A 13,441-nucleotide genomic window follows, 5' to 3' on the forward strand; every position below is an offset into this window, starting at 1 on the left:
CTAAAGTGAACAGGGGAATATGCCACTTTGCCAACATCCACTAGATCAACACAGTGACCTGGTCTGCCTATACCCAGCCTGTCACAAGAAAGGCTTACTTGAGTCTCGGCTGCTGAAAGGCCATCCCGATGTGGGCAGGAATGAGGGTACAGGAGAGCCAGCCTGGCTGTCCTCCTCTACCTGCTGAGTGATGTGTCGGACAGTCTCTTTGTTTTTCCGATTCTTCCTTCGGCCTGTGGGCTGCCAGCCATCCCCAGAACCCTGCTCTGATAAAGAATTCTGTATTGCAGTGTCCCTGGAAGAGGGAAGCTCATTCCCTCCATAATGTGATGGTGAAATCTGTTCTTCCTTGATGCGCAGAGACCCATAGCCTACATCTCCAGGCCACAAAGACTGTGAAGAAACGTCATCAGGGCCGTCAGCTTTGGGTTCCTGGTCCTCCTTCCCATAGCTGCTTCCTCCTTCATGACAACTGGCAATGGCAGAGTCTCCAGAAGAATTGGCAGGACTTGTTCTCCGAGCCAACCATGGGGAGATGCTCCTTCCAGCCATCACAGCTGAGATCAACGCCTCTGTGCTGTGGCTGGCTGGGGTGCCAATCTCAAATTCTGAGAGTTCATCTGAGGCATCTGACTTTATGCTGATGTCCAGTGCAGCCTTGATGAAATCATGACAGGCCTGCACAATGTCAGTCATCTGTAGGAAGCTGGCAGCAGACATCACTTCGATGACATTCCTACTGGTGAGAGCCAGGTGGGCAGAATACATAAAGTCGATAATGGCCTTGAAGCCCTGGGCTGTAACAATGTCCAAGTGAGTGACAGTGGCTTGGTCAGATGTCTTCTGTACCTGGCAGTAGAGTGTCTTAAAGTAGCGGCTGCTCCCAAGCAAGACGTTCTTGTGTGCCTTGAAGACCTTGCCCTCCACCACAACACACGCATCACAAAGGACTCCGTGCTGCCTCTGCTCATTGAGCTCTCGAAGCAGATGCCGGTAGTGAGAAGTGATTTCCATATCTTCCTTTCGGTTGTTCATCTGGGAGTCCTGCTGCTGTGTCTTCTATAGACTCTGTGGGGAGAAGAAGAGAACAGTTACCCACGCGTAAAACACATTTGCAGCCGGGGGGTGGTGGCGCACGCCTTTAATCACAGCACTTGGGAGGCAGAGGCAGGTGGATTTCTGAGTTCGAGGCCAGCCTGGTCTACAGAGTGAGTTCCAGGACAGCTAGGGCTATACAGAGAAACCCTGTCTCGGAAAAAAACAAATCCAAAAAACAAAACAAAACAAAACAAAAAACCTAAAACAAAACAAGCACTCTAGGCCCTTTTTCCCCTTTTAAAGTAGAGTATCACTATATATTTCAAGGTCAAATGCTCAGATCCTCCAGCTTCAGCCTCCTGAGAGCTAGGATCACAGGTATGTACCACCAGGCCCAGCACCACCTCTTCTTGACTAACTGTGTTTCAACACTGTACCCTCCCCAGGCCACCACATGAAATAACCTGTCAACTGTCCCCAGGGGGGAAGTAGTAACTCTGTGTTCCGTCTCACAAGCTGGGAGAAGAAAGCAGGAAAGTCTTCCTTCCTTTTCCTCAGATTGCTAGGGTCCCCAACTCCTGTCCCTCACTTACAGTAAGGTTCCCAGATTTCTTCTCATCTGACCTGAGAGTGTATGTAAACTGTCCCACCCTCGCCTGTCTTCCTTCTGCTAATGGCAGTATAGGTGCATCTACAGAGTCCAAACATGCTAGCCTAAGCTCCCAGTGACATCACACAAAACTATCTCCTCATCCTCAAGAGTACTCTGCAGCAAGTCCCTGAGCAGGTTCTAAGGCTGTGGCTTTAAACAAGACCTTCCTTGTCCTACCTTATCTGTTTCTATTCTTGAAGGCTGGTGGTTAAAGTGTTCCTACTGTGCATTAACCCTACTACACTGGCATGAATGCCAAATTCCCCAACAGGTAACCAAGAAGAGAGTGAACTATGCTCAGGACTGGCCATAGGGAATGTGTGTTCACAGACTGAACAAGTCTTCATCCCAAGTTCACTGGAGCCCTGAGGGCAGGTGCCACTTCCAGATATCAACCCTCATATTTGGACTGAGGTGTAGCTTTGTTCTTCACATGGAGCTTTACCTCCCTCAGATTAACTGATGTTGAAGGAGGAATCAAAGCTTATTTCAAATGGAAGGAATCACCTAAACTAGTTAATATCAGCTGATGCCTACAGTCCACAGTAAATGACAGCCAAGTGATAAGGGATATCAGAAACTTCAAGTACCCTACATTCAAACCAGGAAGTGTGTGTTTCATTATTTATTTACTTTAGACATGATCTCTCTATGAAGCCCTAGCTGGCCTGAAACTCATGATTCATGACCAAGCTGGCCTCAAACCCAGAGACCTGGTTGCCTCTGCCTCCCAAGTGCTGGGATTAAAGGTATATGCTACCACACCCAGCCCATACCTTTCATTTTTATATGAGAATTAATTTTATATGAGAAATAATTATTTTCCATACTTATTAAACATTTTTTTAAATAGGGACATGCCCATGTGAGTGCAGGTATCTTTGGAGTCTTGGATCTGCTGGAGTTGCAGGCAGCTGTTAGGTCACTTGATATGGGTTCCACTAGAAATCAAACTTGGGTCTTGTAACTCTTAACTGCTGAGCCATCTTTCCATTCCCCATAATAGATTCTTAGAGCTGAAGATAGGACTTAGTAGATGATGCACATGTGTAAAAACCTGGGTTCCATCTCTCACACAGAAAGAAAAGAGAGCAAGGGAGAAGTGGGGGTAGGGTCAGGGGGGGGATAAATATGAATTAAGGTTTTATTAGGAAAAATGAACTTCCTCCTCCTAGGGTTTGCATTTCTAAAATAATTTCAACATAAACTGAAAATTACTACTGTACTATCATCTTATCGGGAAACTTTAAATCAGCAGTATATGCGTAGGTTTTGTAGTAAGAAAAGGGATACATTTTCATTTAGGAGAAGAGTCAGTTGTAATTGAAAGGGTAGAGAGATAATATTTATGGAGGTTGGCCTGTCATGGGGATGTACAGGACAGGCAGTTTCCCAAAGCCCAAGAGGTTTGACTGGAGTGATTTAGGTCTCTCAACATCAAAAGGACATTTGTAGATGTCACACCAACTTCATCAAAGCAGAATTATGCCAGTTGCTTCCAGTGGCTCTGACAACTGAGTTTTGGAACTGAAAGTTTCTTGCACTGGGCACCTGGGAGTGGTATTATATAGTAATCAGACAAGTGAGAAGACGACTACAAGCTAGGCTTCCTACGTCTCTGTGGGAGAGGAGGACAGACAACTGCCCTGGTGATCTGCTTATGAGATACACCCCTGTAAATGACAAGAAGATCCTGTGTTGCTGTACTGCAGTGAGAATTTTGGTTTCTTTAAAACACACACACACACACAAATAGTAATGTGCTTCCATTTTAATCCCAGGTGTGGGAGCATGGAGCTGTTTCAGATTGTCTGAGGCAGCTGCCTGTGATTTGTCTCATGCTCTAGCAGAGGCATGATTTTGTCAGCTGTAGATAGTTGCTGCAATTGTGAGATGCCTGGAACTGTGGATAATTTCCAGAGGGTCTATAGATGTTGGGCCCTGAGAGGCGGGGTGGGGTTGTTAGTTATTGTTGGTAGCTGTTTGTTAAGTAGTCATGCACAAAGAAGAAACAACAAGAAATTAGATATCCTGATGGTGAAGATCAAACTTGCCCCAAAGAACTCGATACCCCTAATCAGCAGGAAGTAGACGTTGCTCCCAGTTCCAACCCCTGATTTTATTCAGGGATCTCTTTCGTTTCCTCTCCGTTTTCCTTCTTATCTAGTGTTAGGGGATTGAAAGGGTGGGAGAAAAGGGGTAGAAGAAAGAAGAACCCACAAAGTAGCTAAAACAAATAACATTAGCTAGGACCTTAGAGAAGCACCTTACCATCACAAGGACAAGATGCCAAATCAGCATAAGAAAAGGTCCAAGGTTTGGGGAGACAGGAATTGTTTGGGGTGGATGCTTCCACCCTGTACTGATGATATAGAAGAATCATAAACCTTAGTGGCTTTTCTTTACCTACAAATTCACTGATACCTGCTTTATCCACAGCTCATTTACTTTAAGATACTTCGGGATTTTGTTGTTTGTTTAGTTTGTGAGACAGGGTAGGGTCTCTCTATGTAATCCTGGCTTTCTTGGAATTCACCATGTAGACCAGGCTGATTTTGAACTCAGAGATTCTCCTGCTTCTGTTTCTTGAGTGCTAGGATTAAAGGTGTGTGCTGTCACACTCAATTATATTTCAGTTTTTATCAGAAACACTTTAAATAAAAATAGGTTTCACAACAGTGGTCACCAAAGCAGCTTGAATTCACTCTAGATTCCAACCCAAATATACCAATCTGCTAAAGTCACATCACCCTGATTAGTTGACAAGGACCTGTGAAATTCTCCCCTCGAACTCTCAGGACAGTGTGAAGTGCAGATATATCCACGACTCCAAAGAATGGAGGACAGCAGCTGAAGGGCCTGCCTTATGCCAACCAACAAAGTGCCTGATCTTTCTTTGTGTGTCACTTTAAACCATAGACCCAACAGAACAAGCGGAGTTTAATTCCATGACAAAGCAAAGGAATAAGAAACCTATTACACCGGAGGCTCCAGCTGGTGCCCACATATTTAAATGGAGACAGCAAGTGTGTGAGAGTTCTGTCCAGTCCAGTTAGAGAGGCAATGAGTCCATGGGACCCAACATCTCCAACAGAAGAAACCACGTGCAAACATGAACCCTTCAGATGTGAGAGTCAGGAATGCGATGTACAGTGGTGCTGGGGGAGAAGTGATGGGCACCCTTGCTTAGTCATGTACAGCTTTCACTTTCCAACCATGAGGGTCATACCCTGGCAGGAACAGAACCTTGTCTATCCAGCACTGATGGTAAAGGGTCCTAAGCCATAAAAAGTTACAAGCAGGGCTGAAGAGATGCCACAAAGCTTAAGAGCATTTGCCACTCCTGAATAGGACCCGAGTTTATTTCCCAGCACCTGGATCACCTTTAACTTCAGCTTCAAGGAACCTGAGGCCCTCTTCTGGCCTTCTTGGGCATGCAGTGGTATACATTTACATATGCATACATTCAAATAAAAATAATAAAAGCAATTTTCTTTCAATTCACAGACCACATGAAGCTCAAGAAGATGGAAGACCAAAGTGTGGATGCTTCAGTCCTTCTTAGAAGGGGGAACAAAATACTCACGGGAAGAAATATGGAGACAAAGTGTGGAGGAAAGGCCATCCAGAGACTGACCCACACTGGGATTCATCCCATACAGTCACCAAACCCAGACACTATTGTGGATGCCAGGAAGTGCTTGCTGACAGGAGCCTGATATAGCTGTTTCCTGGGAGGCTCTTCCAGAGCCTGACAAATACAGATGCGGGTGCTTGCAGCCAACCATTGGACTAAGCACAGGGTCCCCAATGGGGGAGTTAGAGAAAGGACCCAAGGAGCTGAAGGGGTTTGCAGCCCCATAGAAGGAACAACAATGTGAACCAACCAGTACCCCCTGAGCTCCCAGGGACTTATCCACCAACCAAAGAGTACACATGGAGGGACCTACAGCTCCAGCAGCATATGTAGCAGAGAATGACTTTGTCAGGCATCAATGGGAGGAGAGGCCCATGGTCCTGTGAAGGCTTGATGCCCCAGTGTAGGAAAATGCCAGAGCAGGGAGGCAGGAGTGGGTGGGTGGGGGAGCACCCTCATAGAAGCAGGGGGAAGGGGAATGGGATAGAAGTTTGGGGGGGGGGACCAGGAAAGGAGATAACATTTGAAATGTAAATAAAGAAAATATTCAATAGAAAAAAATAAATGTAAATAATACTATAAAATGTAAAATATAAAATATAAACATCAAAGAGAATATAATAAATTTATGACTTTTAAGGACTTTATTATATGTCTCAAATATTAGTTTTCATATAAAATAAATGTAAAATATGATCAAAAAAGTTATAAGCAGGAGCTATCCTACTAGAGATGGGATACCTACTATTCACCCCAGCTTCCCATGTGATGATTGATGCTCACGGGAAAAGGCCAAACAGCACACCTTTAATGCATAAAAGACTTCCAGGCACTGACTTATTTTGCTGCTTGATGAACTGAAGTAAGGAACAGACTGGGTAGAGTGTTTCTTTTGGTTCTATAGAGCTCTTTCATGAAGATTATTTATTGACTTTTAATGAAAATGTCAAACCCTGACTAGACAAGTAGAGCATGCCTACAGTCCCAGAACTAAAGAAGTGGAAGCAAGAAGATTTCAAGTTCAAAGTTAGCTTCAACAAAGTCTCAACAAAGTCTGGATATAATTTAGATTTAGTGTTCCTGTCACATCCAAACATGCTGGTTCTGGGCATTTTCACACTCAGGGTTGGTGACCTAGAGACTCATTACCTGCAATCTCAAGTCACTCCCTACTATCTGGGCTCCAATCACGCCACAGAAGCCTTAGCTTCAGGCTCTTCTCCCTTGAGCACATTCCTGAGAAAAAAAGAAACAAACAAACAAACAAAAAACCCTCTCGGTTGTTTTTTAAGTGTTTTGATGTTGTTGTTTTTATGTATATTGAGTACACCATTGCTCTCTTCAGACACACCAGAAGAGGGCATCATATCCCATTACAGATGTTGTGAGCCACCATTGTGGTTGCTGGGAATTGAACTCTTGACCTCTGGGAAAGCGGATGGTGCCCTTAACTGCTGAGCCATCTCTCCAGTCCCTCTCGGCTGTTTTGAATGACACTTTGGATGTAAACATTCCTCTCAAACATCAACCGCTTTGGCCATATTCAAACTTCATCTCACTTTTTTTTCTCACATCTGACTTAACTTCAGTTAAACATTTTATTTGAAATTTCTTTTATGTATTGGAATAAAGTTTGCTCAGCATGTTTTTCCAGGATTTGGGTTCAATCTCCAGCACCATAAAATAATAATGATGATGACAGTAATAAAAACACCAATAAAAATGTTTTTGCTTAAAAATGTCGCCAAGTAGGTCTCAAAGCCCAACTCTTCAGATTCTTTTGTCACTGTCCCACAGATCCTACGGACTTAGAAGTGAATATGGGTACAAAGACTTCTCTCATGATCACTTTTCTACAACTCTAAGGGGAAAACATTATGAACAAATATGGCACAGAAAAGATATATCAGTGACTAAACTCAGCTACCAGCAAGACACAAACGTAAATCACAAGAGGCCACAATCTCAATGGACAGACATGAAAGCAACAGGAAGTTTCATATGCTGCTGAGGGGAATAGTGATGGACACAGCCATTTTTAAGTCATTTGGCAGTATCTTGAACAGTTGAGCCAGATTATAGATGCCTGTAATTCCAGCATTCATGAGGTTGGGAAGGTCATAAGTTCAAAGCCAGCTAAAGCAAGATCTTGTTATAAAGCAAGACCTTGTCTCAAAACATCAAAACAGACAACAAAAATGCCCAATGCCACATAATCATGACTTACAGTCAGAAAAAATGAAATCTGAGGATGATCAAAAAGATGGGTGCACAAATATCAGTTCCACTCAGCAGCTGCATTTGAAAATGGCCCCAATGCCCTTCGAGGGTTGAAGAGACAGACCCAAGAAAACATCCATCAACAGATCCTCTCAACAAAAGAAGAGATGTCTGTGACTCTAGTACAGGCCTGTATCCCTGAAGGAGTTCTCTGCACACCCTGACTGTTCCCACCACAGAAGGATGGCTGCCAACATCAGTGTGCTGATCTGAGGAAGCTAAACTGAAGGAGGGCAAGCTCAAGAAGAGCTTGAGAAGGGTGTCCAAGCGTGAGGTGAAACAAGGGAGGAATAATGAAAAGCTCATAGGAAACATATGATAGAATAAAGAATCATCAAATTACACTTTATGCAATAGTAGTTTGAGATGTGTGTATGTGTGTGCATGCATGTGTATGTGTGTATGTGTGTCTCTGTGTATGTGTGTCTCTGTGTATGTGTGTCTATGTGTGTGTAGACAAATGATACTTCAGTACAGTCAATAAAAAAAAAATTGGCAGCCCAAGGCCTCATGAATAGTAGTTAAGTATTCACAGCTGAACTACACACCATCAACACCCATTCATTTCTTTTTATTCTGAGACAGGATCTCACTAAGTTGCCCATGTTGTCCTATAACTTTTCCCCACTTTGGTTTTTCTGAGACAAGGTTTCTCTGTGTAGCCCTGCCTGTTCTGGAACTCATTCTGTCTACCAGGCTGTCCTGAAACTCAGAGATCCACCTGCCTCTGCTTCCTGAGTGCTGGGATCATGCACCATCACCTATCTTAACCTAGCAAGGATGACAGGTGTGTTCTACAATGTCTGGCAGAGAATTCTGTAAAGTTCTTGTTCAGCTGTAATAGGCTGAATTGTACCCCCCCCCAAATTTATGTAAATTTCACAGAATGTGACCGTATTTGGAAATAGGTCATCCGGATTTAATTAGTTAGGGTAAGGCCATGAGCATGGGTGCCTGATCACATATGATTAATATTAATGCCTTTTTGAGAAGGAAAAGCAGAGAGCGCCTATACAGACTCTGCAGTGCCACAGGCTCAGAAGCAAAGTTCCCAGCACTTTCATAAATGCAGCCTGTAAGGACCAAGGGAGCAGAAAGTTCTGTGACTCACAAATTCAAGCTGTGGCATTTGTGACAGCCGTGTGACACTTCTACCAAGGGAAAGCAAAGGCTTCCCTGCTTAATCTCTCCCAGAAAAATCCCTCTACATGTGCCATAGCAAGAGTCTGGGGCTGGGTCAATCCTCCCCACACACTGAGATATTGAGAGGGCTCGTTTTTCTTCTGAAAACACAAGATGAAGCCTCAAGTGTCATGACATGGCTGCATAAAGTGAATCCCACTACATCACATTATTGCTGCTCAAAATAGTACTGTGAAAAGTTAAATAAGCACCAGGCATGGTGGTGAACACCTGTACTAACTCAGGAGGCTGAGGCAGGAGGATTCAAAGTGTGAGACTAACTGGAGCTCTATGTCAAGTTCAAGGCTGGGAAGAGAGAGGTTAGCTGGAGAGGAGGGGAGGGGAGGAGGGAGGTAGAGATGGAAGGGGGGAAGGGGAGCGGGAGGGGGAGATTAAATGAACTCCTGTCTGGAAAGCAATACTCCAAAATGCATTAACTGATTAACTGTCATAAGACAGTGAGACGGGGGCCTCACCCACATTTTCTCCTGGGAACAGAAACTGGTTCATTACCCGGTGGAGAACTTGGCTTCCACTCTGCAGCCAGTGTGATCTGAAACACAAGCCTGTACCTGATGCCTGCCCACTCCTCTTCCTCATACAACACTTGCCCTTCCCTCTTCCTCTTGGCGCTACCCTTTCTCAGTTCCCTCTGCTCTGGCCTGGCTTCTCAAGCTGGGGCTACCTTGTTCCTCCCTCTTTGACCTGCTTTATGTCACATCCTCTCTAGGGGGTGCACCCCACCCAGATCACTTTCGTTGCTTCTCCTTTCTCACTCTTATAATAATATTGGTCAACTTTTGGAGTTATTTCTTTTCAGTTGGGGGTTTATTTCATTTTCTTTCCTACTTGCTTTGCCCGACTCCAGGACTCAGGCCATTGTAGACCATCTGGGTGAAGCAAGAGAGGCACTCAAGGTCTCACCAGCACCATCCAGCTCCAACCAGGTAGATAAGCCTTGATGTTGTAGCTGAGCCTGTAGCAGAACTGGGTGGAGACAATGACCATCCCACCTGCCAGGCCAACTCCAGAAAAGGACAGAGCCAGCCTGAGAGGGGGCCAGACGTACAGAAGAATAGAGAATGCAAAAGAGACAGAAAACAGCTTCCAAGTGGAAGGTGGTAGGTGGTTTTAGAAGCCACCACTGTGAGATTCATACTCTTAAATGGCCCTCCCTCTGGTTGCTACTAATTGACAAAATGAGGCTAAAGCAACTCCTGACAGCCTTTCCTGGGCCTCCAGGAATGGAGAAAAACTGACCACACAGCATCCTGCTAAAGGTCATGTCATTAAGTAGTGTGTGTGGCAATTCTGGCCCAGTGTATATCCCCCTCTGCAAAGCTCAGACAAAACTGCCCCATAGATCACATGTGGGTCAGTGCAAGGAACAACAAGAGAGCTGCCTAAAAGCCCCCCATCTCAGATGGTTAGGAAGCATAGAAGTGGCAAAGACAGATACCAGGCTGTCTAAAGACAGCCTAAAATGAGGTCAAGGAGAACTATGGTCAGCATGTGCTGGGAGACAAGAGAGCTGTAAGGTATCAAGTGTCAGAGTCTCTAGTCACAACATGGGAAATCAGTTGAATTCTGTTACGTCAAGGGATATTGGGAACATGGAAAACCAATAGGCAAGGCCATTCAAGAATATCCTCACTTAGACACTGACTCATGGAAAAGTGGCCCCAGAGATTGTAAAGGACCAGCCTGGAACAGACCCCTGTTCCTGCCTCATCAACTCACAAACTGGGAATGGCCAGCTCTGTCCTCTGCCTGAAGGGAAATTGTTGTAGGGAAATTTCTCTGCTTTGTAGAATGAGAAAGGGGAAGCTGTCCCTCTGTGAGCCAGGGGATCTAAGCATCCTTTTAAGCCTAGAATCTGCCATCCATGCCTCCACCTTAGACCATACCTAAGTTCAAAGACTCAACTATATCATCTGTTGGTGTACAAAGGTAAGAATGGGGCACATCTTCTAACAGTAAGACAATGCCTCATATTCTAGGAAGCCCTCCAGGCATATCAGCCACTTTGTCCTTAAGCAGACAGCATACCCAGTATATAATCCTTCACTATCCACCAATAATATTTCAGCCTGGGGACTATATCCTAACACCACAGACTCATTTCAACCACTTGGGATCAAACAAAACAAAACCATAAAACCTTGTTCACATTAAATCTGAAATATTGAAATCTTCCATTTTAGGTACTTAGAGAAACAAAACAAGATGGCAAATTTTTAAACCAAAGAGAAGAAGTGAAGGCAGGAAAGGTGCTACTACTGGGTGAGTGGGAGCCTGGGAAAGCTGAGCCCAGCTCCCCGCACAAGGGAAACAAAGCCTGAGAGTACAGCTGTTGCTGTCATGGTTTAAATCCTGTTTTAAAGGTTTGTTCAAATTAACCTGATACCTGAGAATGCAACCTCATTTAAGTAGATTTGACCAAACTAAGATGACAATCCCACCCAGATATGACCTAGAGAAAGGGGAACTCAAAACACAGATGCATAGGAGGAAGGATGCTTTGCAAACCACAGAAGCACAAGAGAGAATGTTCCTATCACATTCTAACCTTGGCCCTCTGGCTGCCAGAGCCAGTCAAGAATAATTCCCACTAGAAGATCCTAGTGTGTGAGCATCTCCAGGGCCTTAGACACAAGCTACAGAGTGATTTTGTTAGAAAAAAGGCTGATTGGGGTTAGCCGTGGGGATGCACATCTAAAATCCTAGCAGTTGGGAGGCAGAGGCAGGAAGATGACGACTTCTAAACTAGTCTGAGCTACATAGTAAGGTACTGATGGGATATGTATCTCAACAGAATACTTGCTTCAAATGCACACTTGTACCGAAAAACTGTTTGTTTGTTTGTCTGTTTGTTTTTTACATTTTTAAATTTTATTTTTATTCCATGTGTATTGGTGTTTTGACTGTGTAAGGATACTGGAGTCTCTGGAACTGGAGCTACAGAGAGTTGTGAGCTGTCATGTTGGTGCTAGAGTTTGATCCTAGGTCCTCTGAAAGAGCAGCCAGTGCTCTTAACTGCTGAGTCATCTCTCCAGCCCCCCAAAATTTTAAAAATGACAAAAGAAAAGGTAGGTGGCAGCTACTTAATGGGTGAAAAGCCCATTTCCAAATAGCTATATGCTGTTAGAATGGCAACTTGGGTTCCTGGTTACTCAGACCCAAGCAGGATTCAGTAGAAAGTTAGTCACATTCCAAAATCACAGTGCTTGCAAGTGAGTGATGAGGTCTGAGACTTTTCACTTCTTTCTTAGAAACCACACTAGCTGAGAATGTAGCTGGGTTGGAAAAATCCTTGCATAGCTTGCAGGAAGCCCTGGGTTCAATTCCCAGTACCTCATAAACCAAGCAAAGTGTCACACACCTGTGATCCCAGCCCTTGGAAGATAGAGGCAGGAGAATCAGAAGTTCAAGGATATTTTTATCTATATATTGAATTCAAGGCCAGCCTGAGTTACATGACACTCTCAAAATTAAAATACATGCACACACACACACACACACACATACACACACAGAATTTCAAATAAATAAGCTTTTAGCTGCACTAGCTGGAATCCATTTGTATACAGGAATCCATTTGTATACAGATACTGTTGGTAGAAATGCAAGGGTACTGGAGAGATGGCTCAGAGGAGAGAGGCTCAGATGACTCCTCTCCCAGAGGTCCTGAGTTCAATTCCCAGCAACCACATGGTGGCTCACAACCATCTGTAATGGGATCTGTTGCCCTCTTCTGGTGTATCTGAAGAGAGCAACAGTGTACTCACATAAAATAAATAAATAAATAAATAGCCAGGCGTTGGTGGCGCACGCCAGTAATCCCAGCACTCTGGGAGGCAGAGGCAGGCGGATTTCTGAGTTCGTGGCCAGCCTGGTCTACAGAGTGAGTTCCAGGATAGCCAGGGCTATACAGAGAAACCCTGTCTCGAAAAAAACCAAATCCAAAAAAACAAAAAACAAACAAACAAATAAATAAATAAATAAATCTTTTTAAAAAAATGTCGAGTGCTTAATTAGCATCCTAGGACCCATAGGTCCCTGTCATGGTCCCACAGCAATTAGACCTCTTGTTTTAAAAGTTCCTGATGCACAGGAACAGGTCTCTCAGCTACAGGTGCTCATCAAACCAAAGACACTGAATGGATGAAGAGTAAGGAACAGCATTCTAACACAAACCTATCCTTTTTCATTTCTGGCTTATGGTTAATAAGTCCTCCATTTCCATGGTGTACACAGGCTGTATAGCAAGATCCAATTCAAAGGGAAGGAGAAAGGAAATTAATGAAGGAGAAAAAATGAAAGACAGAGAGCAAGCAGGCCCAGTCTCTTTGAGGGGAGCAAGAATCAAAAGCTCTCAGTGGGCTACCCATCTGGGGTCACACCCAGAAGTCTACAGTCCTTGCTTCAGAAATGGGAATTGTATGTACATACTTTAGTGGTGCTGGGTCCCAAGAGCCCTCAATTCCTTTTCATTATAATCAGAGAAGCAATGAAGCCAACCATGGGGCCTAAGCCTCCCAGGGTAAGAGCAAACCCATCCAATGCTCCACCTAAGTCTGATAAAAGGAAAAGACACAGGGGATACCTGTAGCTGCCAAACTTGTACTTTTAGCTAGGTACCAGGCAAGTGC

General features: G+C 44.3%; 1 protein-coding gene across 3 annotated transcripts in view; it reads right to left on the reverse strand.

Annotated features, from left to right (window-relative positions):
• Positions 1 to 13,441, reverse strand: part of Zbtb46 (zinc finger and BTB domain containing 46) — a 71,714-nt gene that overhangs the window by 37,653 nt on the left and 20,620 nt on the right. For all 3 annotated transcript variants that reach the window (XM_052184577.1, XM_052184578.1, XM_052184575.1), the window contains exon 2: positions 99 to 1,068. In XM_052184577.1, coding sequence (XP_052040537.1) covers positions 99 to 1,035 — 937 coding nt within the window. In that variant the 5' untranslated portion in view covers positions 1,036 to 1,068. The remainder of the gene's footprint in view (positions 1 to 98; positions 1,069 to 13,441) is intronic.

Source organism: Apodemus sylvaticus, chromosome 5 (genome assembly GCF_947179515.1).
Source record: "Apodemus sylvaticus chromosome 5, mApoSyl1.1, whole genome shotgun sequence".
NCBI lineage: Eukaryota > Metazoa > Chordata > Mammalia > Rodentia > Muridae > Apodemus > Apodemus sylvaticus.